The sequence below is a fragment of the Nycticebus coucang genome, chromosome 3 (genome assembly GCF_027406575.1).
Source record: "Nycticebus coucang isolate mNycCou1 chromosome 3, mNycCou1.pri, whole genome shotgun sequence".
Classification (NCBI taxonomy): Eukaryota; Metazoa; Chordata; class Mammalia; order Primates; family Lorisidae; genus Nycticebus; species Nycticebus coucang.
The window spans coordinates 54,561,268-54,583,986 of record NC_069782.1 but is presented as its reverse complement, the minus strand read 5'-3'; the positions used below and the strand labels follow the sequence as shown (position 1 = coordinate 54,583,986).

The window sequence follows — 22,719 nt, the reverse complement described above, 5'->3', positions numbered from 1 at the left end:
TGATTGTAGCTTTGTAGATAAAAATACAAAAAAGGGGCCAGATACAGCGGCTCACTCGTGCCTGTTATCCTGCCACTTTGGGAGACCAAGGCAGGAAGATCACTTGATGCCAAGAGTTTGAGACCAGTCCGAGCAAGAGTGAAATGCATTCTCTACAAAACACAGAATAATGAGTCAGGCAGGATGGTGAGTGCCTGTAGCCCTAGCTGCTTGAGAGGCTGAGGCAATCCTCAAGTTTGAGGTTGTATTGCACTCTGATGACATCCAGGAGAGACCCTGCTTTTAAAAAAAAGAAAAATACAAAAAAGGGTATCTTTTGGTCTAGTTAAGCAGAGATAAAAATTTTTTAGATTCCAACTTTATTTATTTATTTTTTTTGAGACAGAGCTTCAAGCTGTCGCCCTGGGTAGAGTGCTGTGGCATCACAGCTCACAGCAACTTCCAACTCCTGGGCTCAAAAATTTTTTTTTTTGAGACAGTCTCAAGCTGTCAGTCATGCTTGGTAGAGTGCCATGGCATCATAGCTCACAGCAACCTCAAACTCTTGGGCTTAAGTGATTCTCTTGCTTTAGCCTCCCAAGTACCTGGGACTGCAGGCACCCACCACAGTGCCCAGCTATTTTTTGGTTGTAGTTATCGTGGTTGTTTGGCAGGCCCGGGCATTGTATGTGGCGGGAGCCCTAGCCACTTGAGCTACAGGTGCCAAGCCAGCAGAGATAAATTTTTTACTCATCTTTGCAACTTGTATTGGCAGTGAGACACTATTGGGGTATCAGTTGGTATAAATTGATTAAATCTTTATGGATTATAAAAACTTAGAGTTCTTAATATTATCCTAGTAAATAGCTAAATAAATAAAAACTGGTGATTTATGACACTAAATTCTCAGTGGTAGCTTTATGGATGATTTATATCTTTTTCCTTTAGAATTCTATAGTGAGTAATATATAATAATAAAAGCCCCCCCCCCCTTTCAATGGAGGGAAAATATGAACCAGTCGTGTGGTTTAGGCTTTTAGCCCACATCATTGAACCAAGATCACCTGTTTTTATAGGCAATACAAACATGGCTATGGGTTAAGAACTTGTGATCTAGTTATGAAGATAAAACACAAACATACAGTATAGTATGTAAGAGTGTTTTGAGAATTTATAGGAAGAAGAGATGCTTTTTTAAAATGACTAGGTAGGTCAAAAGATGGAAATGGAATGAGCAAAGATGAGAGAGTTGTACCTTTTTCAGACATAGGGATTATGTATTTTAATCCCATAACCTAATTTAGTACTTACATATGTGGTTAATACTCTTGCTAATACATCCTTAAATAATTAATGTGGGTATTTCTCTACCTAGAGAAATTGTTCACACAATATTGCACTTTCAGATCTTCTTTGATTATGCTCATTTTTGTCATTTTATTTTTATTTTTATTTATTTCAATTAAAATGGCTTTATTCTACCTGGGTGCAGGTGGCAAAAGATTTCCAACCAGGAAGAAATCCCCATGTGGGTAATGGCAAATGGGGGTTTTAAAGGTCAGGAAGGTGGGGGTTGGGACTTTCCCTCTCCTGGGTTTACCATTTACCTTTCCCAGGTGGGACATCTAGGGGGGTAGGGTAGGGGGTTGATTCTTTTAGGCAGTATCTCTGACTACTTGCTGTGGAGGAGAGGCTGTCTGGGCTGCCTGTAAAAGAGAATGGGAGGGAGAGGGGATTGTAGTAAGGGAGTGGTGTTTACAGGAACTCTTTGGCTTTATTTATTTTTATTTTTTATTTATTTATTTATTTTGGTGGGTTTTGGCCAGGGCTGGGTTTGAACCCACCACTTTTGGCATATGGGACCAACACCCTACCCCTTTGAGCTACAGGTGCCGCCTCTCTTTGGCTTTTTTAGTCTGAGCGGGTTAGTATCAAGTAAAGTGAGGATATGAGTTGTTGTTTTCAGATGTCTGTCGAGATCTGAGGCAGAGGGTTACTGATTCAAAACTGAGAATGAGGGAAAAAAAATCATAATTAGTGACCATATCAGACAGTAACCAAAGAGGAAGATGGACAGTGAGAGGCAGGAACCAGCTGGAGCTGCCAGGGCTGCCAGCAATCCTGAGAGGACATCTAATACCCATTACCAAGATCTCTGCCCGTTTTTAGAGGATTTTTTACAAGGTGGCAGCGTGGATGTTAGAAAACAGAAAAGATCAGCTTAAAGCACAAATAATTAGAAATGAGGTTTCTAGGATAGCATTCAGGAAGCATTCTCATTTCCTGGGGGTTGTCAGTCTTTTGCATCTGGGTTCAGGAGGGAATTACAGCCGTGTTTTGAGAGTGTTTGCCCCAGATCTTCAAGAAGACCCGGGCAGCCAAGACCCATGCGGGCTGGGTTTGGGGGGGAGGGGGTGTTTGGATTTGGAGCACTGCTTTGCCCAGAAGCCTAGTTTGCTCCACTTAAAGCACAATCCTGAGGAAGATTTTGTTTTTTTTCGGAATGCTTCCCGGACTTTAAAAAAAAGTAGCCAGGTTTTGCTTACTGGAGTTCTGAGAGGCCCTGCCACACCAGTCAGATCAGTGAGATCTCGCTGGGAGGTCTGAGGGCCCTGGAGAGATTCTACCATTATTTTCTCTACCGTGTGTGGTGGAGGGCGGGTGGGAGGTGGTGGAAAAAGGGGGTTTGGAGGTCAGTGAGAATGGGTGATTGACGGGAGGTTATAGATGGAAGAGAGGTATCCCGCACAGAGAGATTTCCCAGTTGTTCTGATTGAGAGAATGGAGGGGATTGTAGGAGAGGGATTGGAGAGGAGCAGCAGGGGCTGTGGAAGGGCAGGAGGGAAGAGCTGTTTGCCAGGTTAGGAATAAACAATGGAAATTCTGATGGGTCAGAAGAATCTGAAAGGGTTCTCAAGATAACCACAGAGAAGGAAATATTTTGGAGTAAGAAATGCCTGGATGTAGGAAATCTCTGACCATTTGCCCAATTTTTGGCAATAATTATTGAGATCAGTGAGAATTGAGACATCAAAGGTGCTGTGTTCAGGCCAGTACAAGCCGCTGTCAAGTTTATACGTAGGCCAAGAAGTATTACAGACAAAGAGGAGACGTTTAGCTTCGAGGTCAGGATAGAGCTTTAGAAGCTTGAGATTAGTCAAAAGGCAGTTTAGAGGTGAAGAAGGGGGAATGTGTGACTCTGGAGGTAAAAGGCAGCTTAAAGGTTGGTAAGGGGAAATCTGCGACTGAGTGGTGCCCATATTGAAAACTGGAGGTAGGAGAAGAAATGAGATTAAAAGGAGAATGTAGGAAGAGGAAGGAGAAAGGCAGACTGGCTGGAAAAATGGTCATCCAGACTGGACGGGTGAACCTGGCTCACGGAACTACTAAAAATGGTCCAGCCCACAGTAGGGCAACGGACTGACGAGCCAGCTCATTGAGGCTGGTGTCAGTGTCAGGAGATAACCTGGACTCTCCGAGTATGACTTTGGTCAAAAGAGGGCCTGGCCTCTGCACATGACCTTAACGAGCCAAGGGGTCTAGGCCTACAGTAGGGCACCAGAGGGGTGAAGCTGGGGAGCCTGCCGGAGTCCAGGCCTACAAGAGGGTGTCCCCACACATGAGGCACTGGATGGACGGGCAAGCCTGGCTCACTGGAGTGGATAGGGTTGAGATCAGGGAGGTATAGGCCTCCATGTGTGAAACCAGCTGGAAAAAATGAGGCTGGTGTAACTAGCCGGAGTCCAGGCCTACAAGAGGGTGTCCTCAAACACAAGGCACTGGACAGATGGGTGAGCCTGGCTTGCCGGGGTGAAAGGGGCTAAGATCAGGGAGGCAAGGCCTCCGTGTATGAAATCAGCTGGAAAAAAAAAAATGGAGAAGTAAGAGATCCAGAGATGGAGGGAGAGGGAAAGAGGAAGTTAAGGATAGATGATGGGAACGGAAGTTAAAAAAAGTTTAGATGGCTCAGCGCTCATAGCACAGTGGTTATGGTACCAGCCACATACATCAAGGGTGGTAGGTTCAAACCCGGCCTGGACCAGCTAAACAACAATGACAACTGCAACAAAAAATAGCCAGGCGTTGTAGCGGGCACCCGTAGTCCCAGCTATTTGGGAGGCTGAGGTTAGAGAATCGCTTAAGCCCAAGAGTTTGAGGTTGCTGTGAACTATGACACCACAGCACTCTACCCAGGCCAGCATAGTGAGACTCTGCCTCCAAAAAAAAAGTTTAGAAAAGGGGTTCTGGGGCGGTGCCTGTGGCTCAAAGGGGTGGGGCGCCAGCCCCATATGCTGGAGGTGGTGGGTTCAAACCCAGCCCCAGCCAAAAACTGCAAAAAAAAAAAAAAAAGGAAAAGGGGTTCTGGACAATAAAGCTCACCATTAGAAGGATGAAGTTTAGGCAGGGTTGGAGAGGTTTCCCGTTTTCTTTCCTCTCCCTGGAAGAGTCCGTTTAGGTGGGTCCGATGGGATATACTTTGTCCCCCCAAAGGGGCTTCTCTGCATCGTAGGTTTCAGCACCAAATGAAAGGTTACAGAACCAAAGATGAAAGAGTATTCTGAGGCGTGAGACAAAAACGGTGGCTTGGCTTGTGCACTTAAAATGGCTTTATCCCACCTGGGTGCAGGTGGGGTAAGATTTCCAACCGAGAAGAAGTCCACTCGTTTTTGTCATTTTCATGGGTGAAAAATAATTTATCTCAATTAGCGTTTCCTTGACCCTTAGAAGGTAGATTTTTTTCTTGTTTATTAATCATTTGTATTTCCTCTATGATTTTTTTTTTAATTTTTGACTAAAGAAAAATAGTGTATCTTGATTTTTAGGAGGACTTTGTTATATAATCTGAATATTTGACCATTATCTATTTAGATACGTTGCATGTATTTTCATCTAATCTGACATTTGCCTTTTAACTTTTTTTTTTTTTTGAGACAGAGTCTCTCTTTGCTGCCCTCAGGAGAGAGCTGTGACGTCACAGCTTACAGCAACCTCAAACTTTTGGGCTTAAGCAATTCTCTTGTCTTAGCCTCCCAAGTAGCTGGGACTACAGGCACTGGCCACATGGCCTGGCTGTTTTTAGAGGTGGGGTCAAGCTCTAGCTCAGACTAGTCTTGAACTACTGAGCTCAGGCAGTCCATCTGCCTCAGCCTCCCAGAGTGCTAGGATTACAAGTGTGAGCCATCAGGTCCTGCCCCTCCCTTTTAATTTTTGTTTACGGTGTTTTATTTTGCCATGTAACCTTAATGTGGTCTAGTAGTATTGGCAGTCTTTTTTTGAGGGCTTTGTAGTGTGAAATACTTTACTAATATTATAAGGCTGTTCTCTTACAGGTGCTTAGTGGTTTTGTTCTTAGGTAGGACTCTCATATCAGATTTGGCTGACATTCCGACTTAAGTCAGATAATTTTTTTATTTACAATAAAATGGACAGTTTTTACTGATTTTAATTTCTATTGAAAATATAGGGTACTGAAGAATTTGAAACATTAAGAGTACCTTCTGAATCTTAAATTCAGCTGATAAAAAAAAAGAAAATGAATACCTGCTAAATAAACATATTTGGTTTATTTTAGAAAAAATAAGTCTTGGGCGGCACCTGTGGCTCAGTGAGTAGGGCGCTGGCCCCATATGCCGAGGGCAGCGGGTTCAAACCCAGCCCTGGCCAAACTGCAACAAAAAAATAGCCGGGTGTTGTGGTGGGCGCCTGTAGTCCCAGCTGCTTGGGAGGCTGAGGCAAGAGAATCGTGTAAGCCCAAGAGTTAGCGGTTGCTGTGAGCTGTGTGACGTCATGGCACTCTACCTGAGGGGGTACAGTGACTCTGTCTCTACAAAAAAAAAAAAAAAATAAAGAAAAAGAAAAAAGAAGTCTTACATCATGATGTTTGGTTTTGACAGAATAATCCTAGATCGTTTGGTTAATAAAACTTTAGGTTAGGCTCGGTGCCAGTGGCTCAAGCGGCTAAGGCACCAGCCACATACACCTGAGCTGGCGGGTTCGAATCCAGCCCGGGCCCACCAAACAACAATGTTGGCTGCAACCAAAACATAGCCAGGCGTTTTGGTGGGTGCCTGTAGTCCCAGCTACTTAGGAGGTGGAGGCAGGAGAATCGCTTGAGCTCAGGAGTTAGAGGTTGCTGTGAACTGTGATGCTATGGCACTCTACCCAGGGTGACAGCTTGAGACTCTGTCTCAAAACAAAAAAACTTCAGGTTAAATTAATTGTGGTTTATGGCTTGGCACCTGTAGCTCAAGTGGCTAAGGTGCCAGCTACATACACCTGAGCTGTTGGGTTAAAATCCCAGGCCTGCCAGATAACTACGACGGTCTACAACCAAAAAAATAGCGGGGCACAGTGGCAGGCGCCTGTAATCCCAGCTGCTTGGGAGGCGGAGGCAGGAGAATTGCTTAAGCCTTGGAGTTTGAGGTTGTTGTGAGCTGTGATGCCACAGCACTCTACCAAGGGTGACAGCTTGAGGCTCTGTCTCAAAAAAAAAAAAAAAAAAATTTATTGTGGTTTAAGGAGATAAAGTTCCAAAAAAAAAGAGTAGAAAGCTTTTTAAGATACAGTATTCTGCTACATCTCTCAGTTGGACAGATCATATAAAACAGTGTTCGGTTTTGAAATAATAGTAATTCATAATTTTTCTGTTTAATTTTCTTAAAGCTAAGTTTTCTTGAAACTGAACTCTATTTCTAAATCAGTCTCTGAACAGTAATTTACTTTTTTCCTTTGCACATCCAGAAGAAAATTCAGACGAATTGTCTGGAGAAGGACAGAGAAAACGTCACAGATCTGATAGTATTTCCCTTTCCTTTGATGAAAGCCTGGCTCTGTGTGTGATCAGGGAGATCTGCTGTGAAAGAAGCAGCCCCAGTGAGTCTCCAGGGACACCGTCACACCCGGTATGTGCTCATAAATTTCACAAAACAGATCCTTTTAATAATAATAGTCTTTTGTTGCTAAATATGGTGGTGAATTTTAACTTTCAAACAAAACTCTACTGAATTGATCTCTACCTTCAACCCCGGGTTTGGGGTGAATAGTGCAAGATAGTGCAGGCACACTGATATTGGTAAAATTGGCACCGATATTAATGGTTATTAATGTCACTCTGTGTATTAGAGAATCTCTTTAGATCACTGCCACCAATAGTAAATTCAGATTAATTGGAGAATAGCATAACCTGAGAATTTGGAAGTTATGCTTTTTAAAAAATAGGTAATAAATGAAAATATTTCAAATTGTATATAAAACCAGCACTTGGTACCCCATGATTGCATTAATGTACACCGCTATGATTTAATTAAAAAAAAGGAATAAAATAAAAAATTTGGTTCAATGAAATATCTTAGGATTCTAAGACAAATTTGAGTAAATGTATATTTTGTTACAGCTGCAAGCAAATAAGTCAACATAATCTGAGCTTAACAATTGCCATGTATAGGTGGAGACTTGAGGGAAGATCTGTTCACTAACGCTGTGAAATATGGGCGTATTATTGCATGGATTACGGGAGAGTAACTGATACAGAGTCTCTAAGTATTGGGAAGAAAATTCTTAAGAGATGTCCCTAAAAGAAGTTTGGTAAAAATTGTTGCTAACAAGAATGCTTAAAAATCTTTGTTAATACGGTAGTGTCTCCTGGTTATTATTTCTGGGTATTAGTGACCATTTTGTACAGTTCTCTAGATGACGCAGGAGGCTGAACCAGCTGTGGTGGCAGCCCTGTTCTTACCTTTTACCTGTTGTTACTTCCTGTGTCACCTTCACACTTCTCTCTTCTAAGACGGGACTGTGTCCACACTGACCTGCCAGCAGTCAGCAGTTACTTAACGGCGCTGTCACTCTGCAGGCCACTAGAGGGCATGGTGGGCTCCTGCTGGTCTGAGCAGGTTCGTTCAGCAGATGTCTGAGTGGTTTCTGTGCCTGGTTTCATGTAGTGGAGGTGGCCTTGGGGATCCAGCGGTAGTCAAGATGATGAAAACATTTTAAAAAGCCTATAAAAAAAAAATACAGGTTCTTGAGAGCAAATTTGTGTGATCTGAAAATTGAATCCATTGAAGTAAACTTGATGGGTGCACAAACTGAGTTTTGGCTTATTTTATTCCTTACAAGTGATGTAAAAAAGATAGCTGGGTGTTGTGGCAGGTACCTGTAGTCTCAGCTACTCGGGAGGCAGAGGCAGGAGAATCACTTGAACCCAGGAGTTTGAGGTTGCTGAGAGCTGGGCTGATGACACCGTATTCTACCTGAGAGAGAGAGAGTTACTATACCACTTTAAACTTACAGTCTTTAAAAAACTGTATCAGAGTTCTACCTAAATGATATTTTTAATCCTTGTTATTCTTTGTACCTGGACACTGCTTTGTTATCAAAACAGAATATAGGAGGGTATTTCTTTTTTTTTTTTGTTTGTGTGTTTTAGTCCTGTCCTGTATTCTCTTACAAAATCCTAACTATTAAAAATCTGCTAGGACGGTGGCGCCTGTGGCTCAGTGAATAGGGCGCCGGCCCCATATGCCGAGGGTGGTGGGTTCAGGCCCAGCCACGGCCAAAAACTGCGACAAAAAAATAGCCGGGCATTGTGGCGGGCGCCTGTAGTTCCAGCTGCTCGGGAGGCTGAGGCAAGAGAATCGCTTAAGCCCAAGAGTTAGAGGTTGCTGTGAGCCGAGTGATGCCACGGCACTCTACCCGAGGGCGGTACAGTGAGACTCTGTCTCTACAAAAAAAAAAAATCTGCTAGGACTGGATATGGTGGCTCATGCCTGTAATCCTAGCACTCTGGGAGGCTGAGGTGGGTGGATTGCCTGAGCTCAGGAGTTCAACACCAGCCTAAGCAAGAGTGAGATCCCATTTCTACTAAAAATAGAAAAACTAGTTGGGTGTTGTGGTGTGGGCTCCTGTAGTCCCAGGTACTCAGGAGGCTGAGGCAAGAGGGTTGCTCAGGCCCCAGAGTTTGAAGTTGCTGTGAGTTATGACACAACAGCACTCTACCCAGGGTGACAGAATGAGACTTTGTCTCAAAAAACAAAACTAAACTTTTGACTCAGTCCCTAATTGTAAAAACTTGGTAGGTTCAATTTTTTTTTTTTTTTTTTTTTGAGACAGAGTCTCACTGTGTTGCCCTCAATAGAGTGCTATGGCATCACATCTCACAGCAACATCAAACTCTTAGGCTTAAGAGGTTTTTTTGCGTCAGCCTCCCAAGTAGCTGGGACTGCAGGCACCCGCCAAGATACCTGGCTATTTTTTTGTTGTATTTGTCATTGTTGTTTAGCTGGCCTGGGCCGGTTTTGAACCCGCCACCCTCAATGTATGTGGCTGGTGCCGTAACCACTGTAACCACTATGCTACGGGCACCGAGCCGGTAGGGCCAATTTTTTTTCTGTTGTTTTAGTTGACTTCATGTGGGAATGGTACAGTCATCATTTGGTGTCATTATTCACCAATTTACGAAGGGACTTAAATTGTATTCCTCTGTTTTGGGTTTAAGAAATTGAGAAACTGTGTTCTAGACTTCATACCAGATGGTTTATATTTTATTTATTTATTTATTTATTGTTGAGGCAGAGTCTCACTGTGTTGCCCTGGGTAGAGTGTTATGGCGTCACAGCTCACAGCAACCTCACACTCTTGGTTTAAGCGATTCTCTTGCCTCAGCCTCCCGAGTAGCTGGGACTACAGGCACCTGCCACAACGCCTGGCTATTTTTCGGTTGTAGTTGTCAAACGACTTTTTATTTTTTTAAGAGATGGGGTCTTGCTATGTTGCCCAGGCTGGAGTGCAGTGGCTATTCACAGGTGCGATCTCACTACTGATCAGCACAGGAGCTTTGACCTGCTCCATTTCTGACCTTGGCCGGTTCACCACTCCTTAGGCAACCTGGGGGCCTCCTGCTCTTGGGAGGTCACCATATTGATGCCGAACTTATTGCGGACACCCAGTCAGCATAGTGCACTACAGCCCAGAGCTTCTGGACTCAAGCGACCCTCCTGTCTCAGCCTCCCTGGTAGCTGGGACTATAGGCACATGCCACCACGTCTGGCTATTTATTTATTATTTTTATTATTTTTTTGAGACAAGAGTCTTATTATCTCTCCCTTGGTAGAGTGCCATGGCATCACAGCTCACAGCAACCTCAAACTCTTGGGCTTAAGTGATTCTCTTGCCTCAGCCTCCCAAGTAGCTGAGACTATAGGCGCCCACCACAATACCTGGCTATTTTGTCTTTGTTATAGTTGCAATAGTTAGCAGGCCCAGTCAAGGTTCGAACTGCCTGCCACGGTATATGTGGTTGGTGCCCTAACCACTGAACTGTGAGCACTGGGCCTATTCATTTTTTTGAGACCCAGTCTTACTCTGTTACCCTGGATAGAGTGCCATGATGTCATAGCTCACAACATCCTCAAACTATTGGGCTTAAGTGATCCTCTTGCCTCTACTGCAAGCCAATCTGATGCTTTTAAAATATACAGTATTTAACAGTTTCTGAGTCATTCTTTTTGAACATTAGCCAAAACTTTTTTTTTTGAGACAGAGTCCTTTGTCACCCTTGATAGAGAGCAGTGGCGTCACAGCTCACAGCAACCTCAAACTCCTGGGCTCAAGTGATTCTCTTGCCTCAGCCTCCCAGGTAGGTGGGACTATAGGCGCCCGCCACAACACTGGGTTTTTTTGTTTTTTTTTTTTTTAATTTTTGAGACAGAGTCTCAAGCCGTTACCCTGGGTAGAGTGCTATGGCATCATAGCTCACAGCAACCTCCAACTCTTGGGCTCAAGCTCTTGCCTCAGTTTTTCTATTTTTAGTCGAGGCAGGGTCTCGCTTTTTTGCTCAGGCTAGTCTTGAACTCATTAGTTCAAGCAATCCACCTGCCTCAGCCTCCCAGAGTGCTAGGATTACAGGTGTGAGCCACCGCACCTGGCCCCAGCTATGTTTTTTGAGATGAGGTTTCACTGTGGTTCAGGCTGATCTCTAACCCATGAGATCAGGCAGTCCACCTGCCTTGGCCTCCCAAGTGCTAGGATTCTAGGTGTGAGCCACCTCGCCTAGCTAGCCAAAACTTTTTAAAACCACTCCCAGTGTTATATTCTTTGTTGCACCCTGGAATAGGGGTTGGCAAACTTAAGAGCCATATAGTTAATTCTGTGGGCTCTGTGGGCCATCGGGTCTCTGTTGCAGCTTCTCACTTCACTGTTGTGACATGCAGGCAGCTGTGGACAACAGGTAAACAAAAAGGCATGGCTGTGTTCTGTAAAACTTGGTAAAACTAGATGGGCAGTGAGCTAACATTTCGCAGACCCTTACTGTAGAATATGCTTTCTGAGACTTAGTTCTTCTTGTGATTTATCTCTTTAGTCTAAAATTAATGCACTGAAGACTTCACTTAATTGAAACACCTGGTTTGTTGGGCTGTTTTATTAGACATGGTACCGTATTCTACCTTGACTTTGATGCTAACCTACTTGCTGATAGAGCCCTTGATAGGAATTAGAAGTGTATCTTGATAATGCTTTCTCTAACATCACTCTAAAAAAGTCTTTAGATGTCAGAAGTCATAAAATAATATGCTTTGTTTTTGTTTCTAAAAATGATGGAGATTTTAGAGCTCATTTAAACTCCTTTCACGGGTGAAGTAGTTGTATCCTGTTGGAGCTAACTGATAACATCTAAGGTTAAGTAGCTCCTCAGTGGCTAATCTAATGAGACTGTCCGTATCCTGACTTTCTACAGTTGTGGCCCTTTGCTGCGTGTGTGATCCCACCTTTAGCCACTAACAGCAAATACGGGCTGAAGGTCTTACTAGGTTCTTAAACAATTTATTAAAAGTCCAAAAATGAGGAATCAGATGAGCAGCTGCAGAATTTTAAAGTTTTTTTTTTTTTTTTTTTTTTTGAGACAGAGTCTCACTCTGTGGCCCTGGGTAGAGTGCTGTGGCATCATTATAGCACACAGCAACCTCAAACTCCTGGTCTCAAGTGATCCTCCTGCCTTAGCTTCCCAAGTAACGATAGGCACTACCACATTGCACAGCTAATTTTTTCTTATTTTTAGTAGAAATGGGTCTCACTCATGGTCAGGCTGGTCTCGAAGTTTTTAGCTTACGCAACCCTCCCTTCTTGGCCTCGCAGATTGCTAAGATCACAGGTGTGAGCCACTGAGCCTGGCCTTAAAGACAAAATTTTAAAAATTAAGTCTGAAAACTCTCATAAATATATGTCTTGTTGCAGCATTCTACCAAATTTATTTGTTTGTTTGTTTATGATAGAGTCTCACTTTGTTGCCCTGGGTAGAGTGCATGGTGTTATATATAGCTCACAATAGCCTCAAACTTAATGGGCCCAAGAGTTTCTCTTGCCTTAGCCACCAGCATAGCTGGGACTACAGGCACCTGCCACAATGTCCAGTTAGTTTTTGCTCAGGCTGACCTTGACCTCCTGAGCTTAAGCAGTCCAACCATCTCAGCCTCCCAGAGCACTAGGATTACTAGCATGAGCCACTGTGCCCAGCCTGAACCAGTTTTGTTTGTTTTTGTTTTTAGACAGAGTCTCACTTTGATGCCCTTGGTAGAGTGCCATGGCATCATAGCTTACAGCAACCTCAAGCTCTTAGGCTTAAGTGATCCTCTTGCTTCAGCCTCTTGAGTAGCTGGGACTATAGGCCCCCAACACAACCCCTGGCTATTTTTAGAGACAGGGTCTCACTCTTTCTCAGGCTGGTCTGGAACTTGTAAGCTTAATCTACCCGCATCAGCCTCTTAGAGTGCTAGGATTATAGGCGTGAGCCCCTGTACCTGGCCTGGCTTCTACCAGTTTTAATATATAAAGATGATTAAGACAAGTATTAGCTCTCAAAGAACATATAATTCAGATGAAAAGCATGCATACAAAATTAAGTTTTACACAATGTGTTGAGAATATGTAGTCAGTAATATGTAAGTATTAACAGTAAAGATGACTAAAGGTGGAAAATCTCTTTCAGTCACAGTATTGACAGAGGCTTAGTCAATGAAGGATTAGTAGGATTTAGACACTGTCAAATCATTCCTGTTGAAGGGGGAATGTATGGAAGTTGAAGTGTCATGATTAATTTAGGAAGCAATCTAGATCTGGCTAGATTGTCTATTTACTAAGGGAGCAGGGTGTCTAGTTGAAGATAAGATGAAGATGTTGATACAGTTAAACTCTGTGTACCCTCAATGCCAAGGGGTTGTGGCCTTTTTCCTTTCTGCAGTGGGTTTTTTTTAGGCAGAGTCTCACTTTGTCCCCCTCAGTAGAATGCTGTGGCCTCATAGCTCACAGCAACCTCCAACTCCTTGGGCTTAGCAAAGCAATTCTCTTGCCTTAGCCTTCCAAGTAAGTAGGTAGGACTACAGGTGCCCGCCACAACACACAGCTATGTTTTTTTTTTTTTTTTTTGTTTTGTTTTTTTTTTTTAGAGATAGGGCCTCACTCTGGCTCATGCTGGTCTTGAACCCGTGAGCTCAGGCAACCCATCCACCTCGGCCTCCCAGAGTGCTAGGATTATAGGTATGAGTGGTTTTTTTTAATTTTTGAGACAGAGTCTCACTCTATCACTCTGGGTAGAGTAGAGTGCTGTGGGTCAATAATCAGAGCAACCTCAAACTCTTTAGCTCAAGTGATCTTCTTGCCTCAGCCCCCTGAGTAGCTGGGACCACAGGCACCCACCACATGCCTGGCTACTTCTATTTTTGGTGGAGAGGGGGTTTCGCTCTTGATCAGAGCTGGTCTCAAATTCCTGAGCTCTAGCAATCCACCTGCTTTGGCTTCCCAGAGTGCTGCAGTAGGGTTTTGAATAGGGGAAATAATAATGTGGCAGTGCTAATCTTGAACCTTAATCTAGTGCCAGCGTGTGGGATGGATCTGGGGGGAATAGAGGCTCAGGGATGAATTAGGACACGGTCACAGGCTAGGAGGTAATGTATATTGAATCACAGTATTTTTTTTCTTTCTTCAGGATCTTGATGCTGGTGGAAGTGAACATTCAGGTGATTGGTTGGATCAGGATTCAGTTTCAGATCAGTTTAGTGTAGAATTTGAAGTTGAATCTCTTGATTCGGAAGATTATAGTCTTAGTGAAGAAGGACAAGAACTCTCAGATGAAGATGATGAGGTAATTTTTTTCCCTCCAATTATATTAGAAAATTGTTTTTTCCATGTTCGTTGACATTGAGATTGCAGTAATAAATATATTCAGATTATTTAGATTTCACTAGAAACCCTTGCCTCTTGATTTGTTCAAACTGAAATATATCTTATTTTTTGATTTATGTTATTATATTCTTGTTAATGCCAAAAAGTCAGTAGGCCTAGGGCAGCGCCTGTGGCTCAGTCGGTAAGGCGCCGGCCCTGTATACCGAGGGTGGCAGGTTCAAACCCGGCCCTGGCTTAACTGCAGCCAAAAAATAGCTGGGCGTTGTAGCGGGCGCCTGTAGTCCCAGCTACTCGGGAGGCTGAGGCAAGAGATCGCTGAAGCCCAGGAGTTGGAGGTTGCTATGAGCTGTGTGATGCCACGGCACTCTACCGAGGGCTATAAAGTGAGACTCTGTCTCTATAAAAAAAAAAAAGTCAGTAGGCCTTAAGAAACATTCTTATAATGGTCTGTTCATTTTTTAAAATATTCAGTTACCCTCTTCTGATATTAACTTGCTTTTTATAAAAGTGAGACATAGACCCAATTTCTTTTTGGAGACAGCGTCTCATTTTGTCACCCTGGGTACAGTGCTGTGGTGTCACAGCTCACACCAATCTCAAATTCTTGGGCTCAAGAGATTCTCTTGCCTCAGCCTCCCAAATTGCTGGGATTACAGGCACCTGCTGCAACGCCTGGCTAGTTTTTCTATTTTTAGTAGAGATGGGGTCTTACTCTTGCTCAGGCCAGTCTTGAACTCCTGAGCTCAAGTGATCCATCCACTTCAGCCTCCCAGATTGCTCAGATTACAGGCATGGGCCATCACACTTGGCCTCATAGACAGAGTTTTAATGTCAAATAGTACCTCCATCTATGTTTCCTGGAAGTGACTGCTTTCAACATTTCTAGCTATTTCCCCGTCATTTAATACCTCCATATTTATAGCATAAAACCACTTAATGTTGACTGTTTAGTTTTGTTTGTTTTAGACATTGTTGACCTTTCCCAGGCTGAGATTTCACTGTCCTCCATTTTCCCCCCTTGTCCTCACTACACTTGACCATCGTCTCAGAATTTCTCATTTATTGTGGTACACAGTGTTTGTTTTAGGACTTACTGCTAAGAAGCCTCCTTAGTTGAAGGAAGAAAGGTGATGAATTGATGCTGATGAATTTGTTTTATTAGGTGTATCGAGTTACTGTGTATCAAGCAGAGGAGAGTGATACAGATTCATTTGAAGAAGATCCTGAAATTTCTTTAGCTGTAAGTATATATCTACTTTATGAAGGAATCAAAAAATACTACTGAGGTCAAGATTGGGAAAATATGTGTAGGGGTCTCAAGACCTCCAGGAAATAGGGTGGTTTTTATAAAGTTAAAATATTTTCTTAAAATCTGAATCATTTAAAGCATTTTTCTTCTTTTATTTGTTATGAGATCTGTTATAATTTTATTTTTATGTTCTGGAATTTGAACTTTTATCAAGTGTGTACAGCACTGAGTGGTGTGATATATCTCGGCGTGCTCACCAAGCTGTCGCAGTCACCAGCATTTTGCCAGTCTTGTCAAATGTAAACTGTTTTGTTTTTATAAATGTAAAGATTTTTAATATTGATTTGTAGAATCAATATGGTATAAGAATATGGTAGAATTTGCCATTAAAGAAATTAAAACGTATCTCATGTGTGTTTCACTGGGTTCCTGAGGTATTAGAAAGTTTTTATTTAACTGAGTGTTACCAGTTTAATTTTTGCTCTTAATTAATACTTAATTAAAACTTTTATTATATTTGAATGGGGAATAAATTTCATTTTTTTCTGAGTTAGAAATACTAATTATCCAGATTTACAAAAGATGAAATATTAAGATCTTTTTCAAAATATTTGCTGTATTGGTAGAAAACTAGTAACTAATTGACCCATTTGATGTCAAGTTGAGTAAAATATTTTAGGTACACAAGGAGATCTTGCAATTCATTAGACTTTTTGAAGCATTTTCTGTTCAATATCATAAGACCTTTGTCTTCGGTTTTATGAGCTAGGGGAAATCACCTTTGATAACTTTGAAAGAACCAGTGTGGGAGAGTGACCAGTCTTTGCCCTTATCATGACTGTCTTACGTCATTTGTTAGGCAGTCTCAAAACGGTTATAGAGCAGTGGTTCTCAACCTTCCTAATGCTGTGATGTATTTTCATTGTTACGAAGGGGTCACGACCCACAGGTTGAGAACCGCTGTTATAGAGGGAAAGCCCTGCTCATGGCTGTTTTACTTATAAAGTTACTCAGGCAAGGCCCATGCTTCAGCTAAGGCAAGGAGTGAGGATAGTTCTGTAAGGGGGCTGGGGGCCTAAAAGAGTGTGTGTTGGACTGGTTTGGCAGAGAAAGGTTGGGATAAGGAAGAAGGAACAGTTACACATTTGGGAACACAGGGAAGGATGGACAAAGCGGCGTACGTTGCGGACAGGGACCGAGAAGAACATGGTAGCATTTCCTTTGAGAGTAGAGACCAGGAGGTCTGAGTTGAGCTGTGATTGAGAGCGTTGCTGAGGTAGTCCTACCCCTGGTGGATTGGGAGGCTTTCTCTAGGAGGCACATTTTATCTAGATTGATTGGGTGGACTCTGGAGAATCGTGTTCAGGGTTGAGGCTTTAAGGGAGTGGGACCAGGTCACTTTACAGAGTAAAATATCCCATAGCACTTGCTTCAACTAAATGAACCAACAGTATCTGTGTCCTGAAATTTTTTAGGTACATGATTAATATCACAGTGAATGCATTTTTAGTTCTAGAATTTTTCAGGTAGATATGGCTGGGAAAAAATTGTTTACAGTTTCATACTTGAAGAGAGATTGTTACATGTTGACTTTTTAAAATCTTTGCTTTATTGTATGTATTTGAGATTTATAAATGTGATTTTTTTTTTTTTTGAGGCAGAGCCTCAAGCTGTCCCCCTGGGTAGAGTACCGTGGCATTATAGCTCACAGCAACCTCCAACTCTTGGGCGTAAGCGATTCTCTTGCCTCAGCCTCCCAAGTAGCTGGGACCACAGGCGCCCGCCACAACGCCCGGCTATTTTATGGTTGGAGTTGTCATTATTGTTTGGCAGGCCCGGGCTGGATGCGAACCCGTATGTGGCTGGCGCCTTAGCCACTTCAGCCACAGATGCCGAGCCATAAATGTGATATTTTGACAGATGTAGAGGGTGCCAAAAAATACATACACATTTTAAGAAAGGAAAAATAGTATTAAAATCATAATAGTATGTTTGACTTCTGCAATTACGAGATAGAGGATAACGCGTGTTACTGGTATATATTGAGTATTATAATTTTAATACAGTTTTTTCCTTCTTTAAAATGTGTATACATTTTTTGGCACCCCCATATATAAATAGTGAAATGATTACTACAGTCAAGCAAGTTGTCACCTATTATCTTAAACAGTTACCTTTTTTGTGTGTATGGTTAAAGAACCTAAAATCTACTCTCAGTAGATTTCCAGTATACAGTATTATTAACTGTAAGTCTTCATGCTGTACACATTGACTGTTTTATATAAAACATGAGATGCTAAATATTGAGCTGTGTGATTCATTTTCCCTGAGACATGCTGAAAGTTGGCATTGTTAGGACTAGTAGTTAAGGGTTCTAGAAACTAACTCTGTCTTTTTTCATTGAAGGACTATTGGAAATGTACATCATGCAATGAAATGAATCCTCCCCTCCCACCACATTGCAACAGGTGTTGGGCCCTTCGTGAGAACTGGCTTCCTGAAGGTAAAGGAAAAGAGAGAGGGGATACCTCTGAGAAAGCCAAACTAGAAAACTCAACACAAGCAGAAGAGGGCTTTGATGTTCCGGATTGTAAAAAAACTACAGGGAGAGATTCCAAAGAGTCATCTGTGGAGGAAAAAGATGATAAAATCACACAGGCCTCCCAGTCACAAGACAGCGAGGCCTATTCTCAGCCGTCAACTTCTAATAGCATTATTTACAGCAGCCAAGAAGACGTCAAAGAGCCTGAAAGGGAAGAAACACAAGACAAAGAAGAAAGTGTGGAATCCAGCTTTCCCCTTAATGCCATTGAACCTTGTGTGATTTGCCAAGGTCGACCTAAAAATGGTTGCATTGTCCATGGCAAAACAGGACACCTTATGGCGTGCTTCACCTGTGCAAAGAAGCTAAAGAAAAGGAATAAGCCCTGCCCAGTGTGTAGACAGCCGATTCAGATGATTGTGTTAACTTACTTCCCCTAGCCGACCTGCCCATAAAAGTAGAATATATATTTCTAACTATGTAACTCTAAAAATTTAGACAACATGGATTTTATTTTATTTTATTTTATTTTAAGAGACAGAGTCTCATTTTGTCACCCTCGGTAAAGTGCTGTGGTGTCACATAGCTCACAGCAACCTCCAACTCCTGGGCTTAGGTGATTCTCTTGTCTCGGCCTCCCAAGTAGCTGGGTCTACAGGCGCCTGCCGCCACACCCAGCTATTTTTTTTTGTTGTTGCAGTTTTAGCTGGGGCTGGGTTTGAACTCACCAACCTTGGTATGTGGGGCTGGCGCCCTACTCACTGAGCCACAGGCGCCACCCTGGAATTTATTTTTATTTACTATGTCAAAGTGAGAAAGTGTCTCAATCCAGATAGGTTTTTTCTTTAGTGTTCTTTACCTACTTCAGGAGAGGAATAGTGAATATTTATTTCCTTTTGGGAAAATTTCACTTCTGTTTGTATTTGGCTTTTAACGTAATTTGAGTTGGATACATAGCTCATCCTTTACCTGTGCTCCTTTCTCTTAAATGAGAAGTATCTGATTTTTAAAAATACTTGTATATGATTAGGACACCTAAATGTAATTTATTTAGTACCTTTCTTGTATGGAGAAAATGTGCAGTAGATTTTGATTACATTTTTGAAACTCTTTAATCTTCTAGTGTTTTAAGTTTTTCTCAGCCTCTTGAAAATATTCTTTCTGGGTAAAAAAGAAGCTGGTAGTTGTGTTTGTTGCTATGTGAGTGGAAATGGACATCTTACTCCTTAGCACCTTTGGTTATGCTGTGAGGGCTCGGTGGTAACGATGTCGTCAGGGAGCACAGCTGTCACTCATAAGATGAAACTTTTTTAAGGCTCCCTAGTAAAATGTGGAATTGTCTTGGGAGTCTAATCTCTAGCACACCAGGCCGTTTTTCGCAAAATATCCTCTTCAGAGCTGGGCATTGTGGCAAATGCCTGTAAGTCTCTGCTTGGGAGGCTGAGGCAAGAGGATTGCTTGAGCCCAAGAGTTTGAAGTTGCTGTGAGCTGTGATACCACAGCACTGTACCCAGGGGAACAGAGTGAGACTGTCTCAAAAATAAAGTGCTCTTTAGGATTTAGTGGAGTCTGTTGTTTCCCCTAAGTTGAAAACTAACTCTCAGATGCTTTGAAGTACCTTTTTGGGCGAGGTTATGTGGTTTCTGGTAGTTGCCTAGGTTTGGGGCCTTTTATTAAAGCCAGTTTTAAAAACTAGTGAATTTAGAAATTTGATAAACAAAACTCATTTTAAAGCTAGCTGAAAAGGTTGTAAGTTCTCTATCAGTTATCCAGAAATTATGCATCACTTTTCTTCAAAAAAGATGGGTTAGAACATGGGATTCTAAAGTGACTTTCTCTCAAGCTTGGTGTTTGGTCAGTAAGGACCGTACATATTGGGAAGTGTCACTTCCCTTTGGGACCATCTACCCTGGCCTTGATGTATTTTTTGTCTGCAGCTATTATAGGCTGCTCAGATTCTGTAAATCCAAATACCATAAAAACTTTACAAAGTGCCATCCTCACAAGATTGGTGGACTAAAAGCATTCCATGAAGCAGCTGGTGTAAAAAGTTAATTCATCTGAATTTGAAAAATGCAGAAATGAACCTGTCAAATGCCAGTGAGAGCTGTCGAGTGAAACTGTTGATGCATTAAGGAGAGTCAGGGAGTTGGAGCAGAAGCGCTGAGCTGCGAGCTGCATGTGTAGTGAGCAGAATAAAGACCTGCAGGAAGCACAGCAGAGCTTTCATCGTCTCTGGGCCCCTCATGCCCGTAAAGGAAAGCAGAGACAAGAAGAGGAGGCTGTGGACACGGACTGGGTTTCCTAAATGTCTCATTGTACCGTTTCTACTTGACACTGGAAAATCTTCGTTTAGAGGCTTAGAACTTCTCAATGGAATATGTCTCTCCTACACTGTTGTTTCCAAAACAGTCCTAAATTGGCCGTGTCACTTGGGTAATGGTACCCATCAGCGTCATGTAACCACTGATGGCAACAATTCATGGCTAGTGATACATAAAATTTATTTGTAGTAAGATGTCTTAGAAAGTGGGGGGTACAGTAAGGAACTAATCTGTGTGACAGTTTGAAAGACCGTGTGACAGTCTTTCAGTTTGATTTCATTATTTCCTGTTGTGGTTTATTAGCATTTTAGAAGAACATAATGGCCTCATACAGGCTGTCCATAAAGTTCACGTGCAATTTTAAAATAGTTAACTATTTGGGGAAGCCTAATTACACTGTACTGTTTTGACCGGGATTCACTTTGATAGGTGGTTGTAGATATTGGGGATGTTGAGTAATTTTAGCCTGAAAGTTTGGCAAGTACTTGATTCTAACGTGTGAGTCCCAGCAGAGCAAGCCTTATTTTTCTAGCCTATCAGTGATGTAGAAGCAGAGGAATCTTCAGTGCCTTTTAAGATTTTTGCAGTTTTCCTTTAAGATGCTTCTGCTTCTGGAAAATAGAATTTATGGGCAGAACTGGCCATTATTTGCACATAAAACCTTTCTTAATGAGTATTAAGTTACAATTAGAAATAAGCTCTGGTGTCCCATTGCATAGTAGAGTTATTGTAGTTAACACTAATGGATTGAATAGCCAAAATAGCTAGAGAGGATTTTGAGTGTATTACTACAAAGAAATGAGGAATGTTTGAATTGCTGATATGCTAACTGTCTCAGTTTGATCATTTCACAATGTATAGACACGGATCAGAACATGACATTGTACCCCACAAATATTACTGCAATTATTGTAGGCCAATTAAAAGTTTTTAAGTTTTTAAAAATTTCTGAAGTAAAAAACTGTAGATTAACTTCTTAATATATATTTGAATAGGAATCTTCAGCAAAATAGTGACAGTAACCACCTTGACTTCAGGGTTTTCCTCCCAGGCGTGAGTTGTACACACTTTGATGAGGACAGTAGAGTTGGCTGTCAGTTTAGACCTGAAGGATGAGAGTTTGTACAGCTCTGTGCTCACACAACTTACCCCTTGTACAAGCAGGAAACAAAGGGCTGAAGTGACCAGTACTTCAGCTTTGGAGGACCTCAATAAGGCTTTATTTGGAACTATAAAGACTTCAGCTAGGACCAAGTGGTGTCCGTTTCTTCTGAGGGGAGTTGGTAAGCATAAATAAGATTATAAATGAAGTACATTTAGAGCATGTAATGAACTATTTATACATTTTAAATTTGTAAATGAAGTGTCATTCTACATGCCTTGTACTTTATGTTTAAATTTTTAGGTTTAGTATATGTAGATTTTCAAATAAATGATTTATTAAATGATGAATTGTTTCAGGAATATGATTATTGGGTCTTAGAAACAGTTTTGTCAGGAGTTGAGCGAGGGGCCCATCCGCTTCCAGGCCTGACTATGGGAGCAGCTGGGCACCCTGCTGGGTTGAGTTGGCCTCCCTTCCCATACTGTAGGCCTGGCTTGACCCATGAGTTGCTCTGGACACTGCATGCTGTGTCTGGGCCTCGTGGCCAATGTCCCCAGGTACTGCCAAGTGGGAGTGTCCGAGGAGCTCCTGAAAGACCAAGGCCAGTGCCTGGAGATGGGTGGCCCCGAGACCTTCAACATCTGAAGGCTGCCACCCCCCTCACAGGCACCGGGACTCCAGACCACCCCTTCATTCAAGACTCAGCCCAAGGGATCAACCTCAGCTCCCAGGCCAGTTCTCTAAATGTCATGTTCAAGCACCTTAGTCCGTGACAGGGATGGCCAGAGTGCTGCATGTCACATAGTCCAACTGGTGTTGACTTTTACCCTCACCTGGGAAATTTGGTTTGGCATCGTCCGTCTGTGCCAGGGAGGTGGCACCCGTGCTCTGACAAAGCTGCTGCTTGTTACACAGTCCTGCTCACAACACCCAGGAGGGACTTTTGGGGCTGGGGAGTCCCAGTTTCGTGAACGCAGTTGACCTAGTTCAATTATTCAGCTGATCTAGAAAATTCCACCGAGAGCAGGAATCAGAAGCAAAAGTGAGTGGAGACAGAACCTGAGCCACTCAGGCAGCCTGGGTAGAGAGCGAAGCAACCACGGAAGTCTCTGTGTGAATTTTATTTAAGAGCAAAGAGAAAGCTTAGCTCCACAGGAGAGTCGCAGGTGGGTCCGGACGGGGAAGAGGTGAGAGAGGAGACACAAGGCTGCCTGGTGCGTGAATCCCTCTTGCTCTCCATCTTCCTCTCCCTTTGAAATTGGCTGCAAGCCTCCCCCGGGCTGCTCCACACTTACAGGCATTATTGTTCTTTTCTATTAGTCATTGGTTACCTAGGTTACCTCAGACC

The 22,719-nt window shown here is 42.5% G+C and overlaps 1 protein-coding gene across 3 annotated transcripts in view; it reads left to right on the top strand.

Moving 5' to 3' along the window:
* Positions 1 to 21,712, top strand: part of MDM2 (MDM2 proto-oncogene) — a 45,778-nt gene extending 24,066 nt beyond the window's left edge. Inside the window, exons 8-12 of one of the 3 annotated variants that reach the window (XM_053584712.1) lie at positions 6,721 to 6,881; positions 10,517 to 10,612; positions 13,955 to 14,110; positions 15,314 to 15,391; positions 17,807 to 21,712. In XM_053584712.1, coding sequence (XP_053440687.1) covers positions 6,721 to 6,881; positions 10,517 to 10,612; positions 13,955 to 14,110; positions 15,314 to 15,391; positions 17,807 to 18,382 — 1,067 coding nt within the window. In that variant the 3' untranslated portion in view covers positions 18,383 to 21,712. The remainder of the gene's footprint in view (positions 1 to 6,720; positions 6,882 to 10,516; positions 10,613 to 13,954; positions 14,111 to 15,313; positions 15,392 to 17,806) is intronic. The other 2 variants (XM_053584713.1, XM_053584714.1) reach the window with 2 other exon arrangements.
* The last annotated feature ends 1,007 nt before the right edge of the window (positions 21,713 to 22,719 follow it).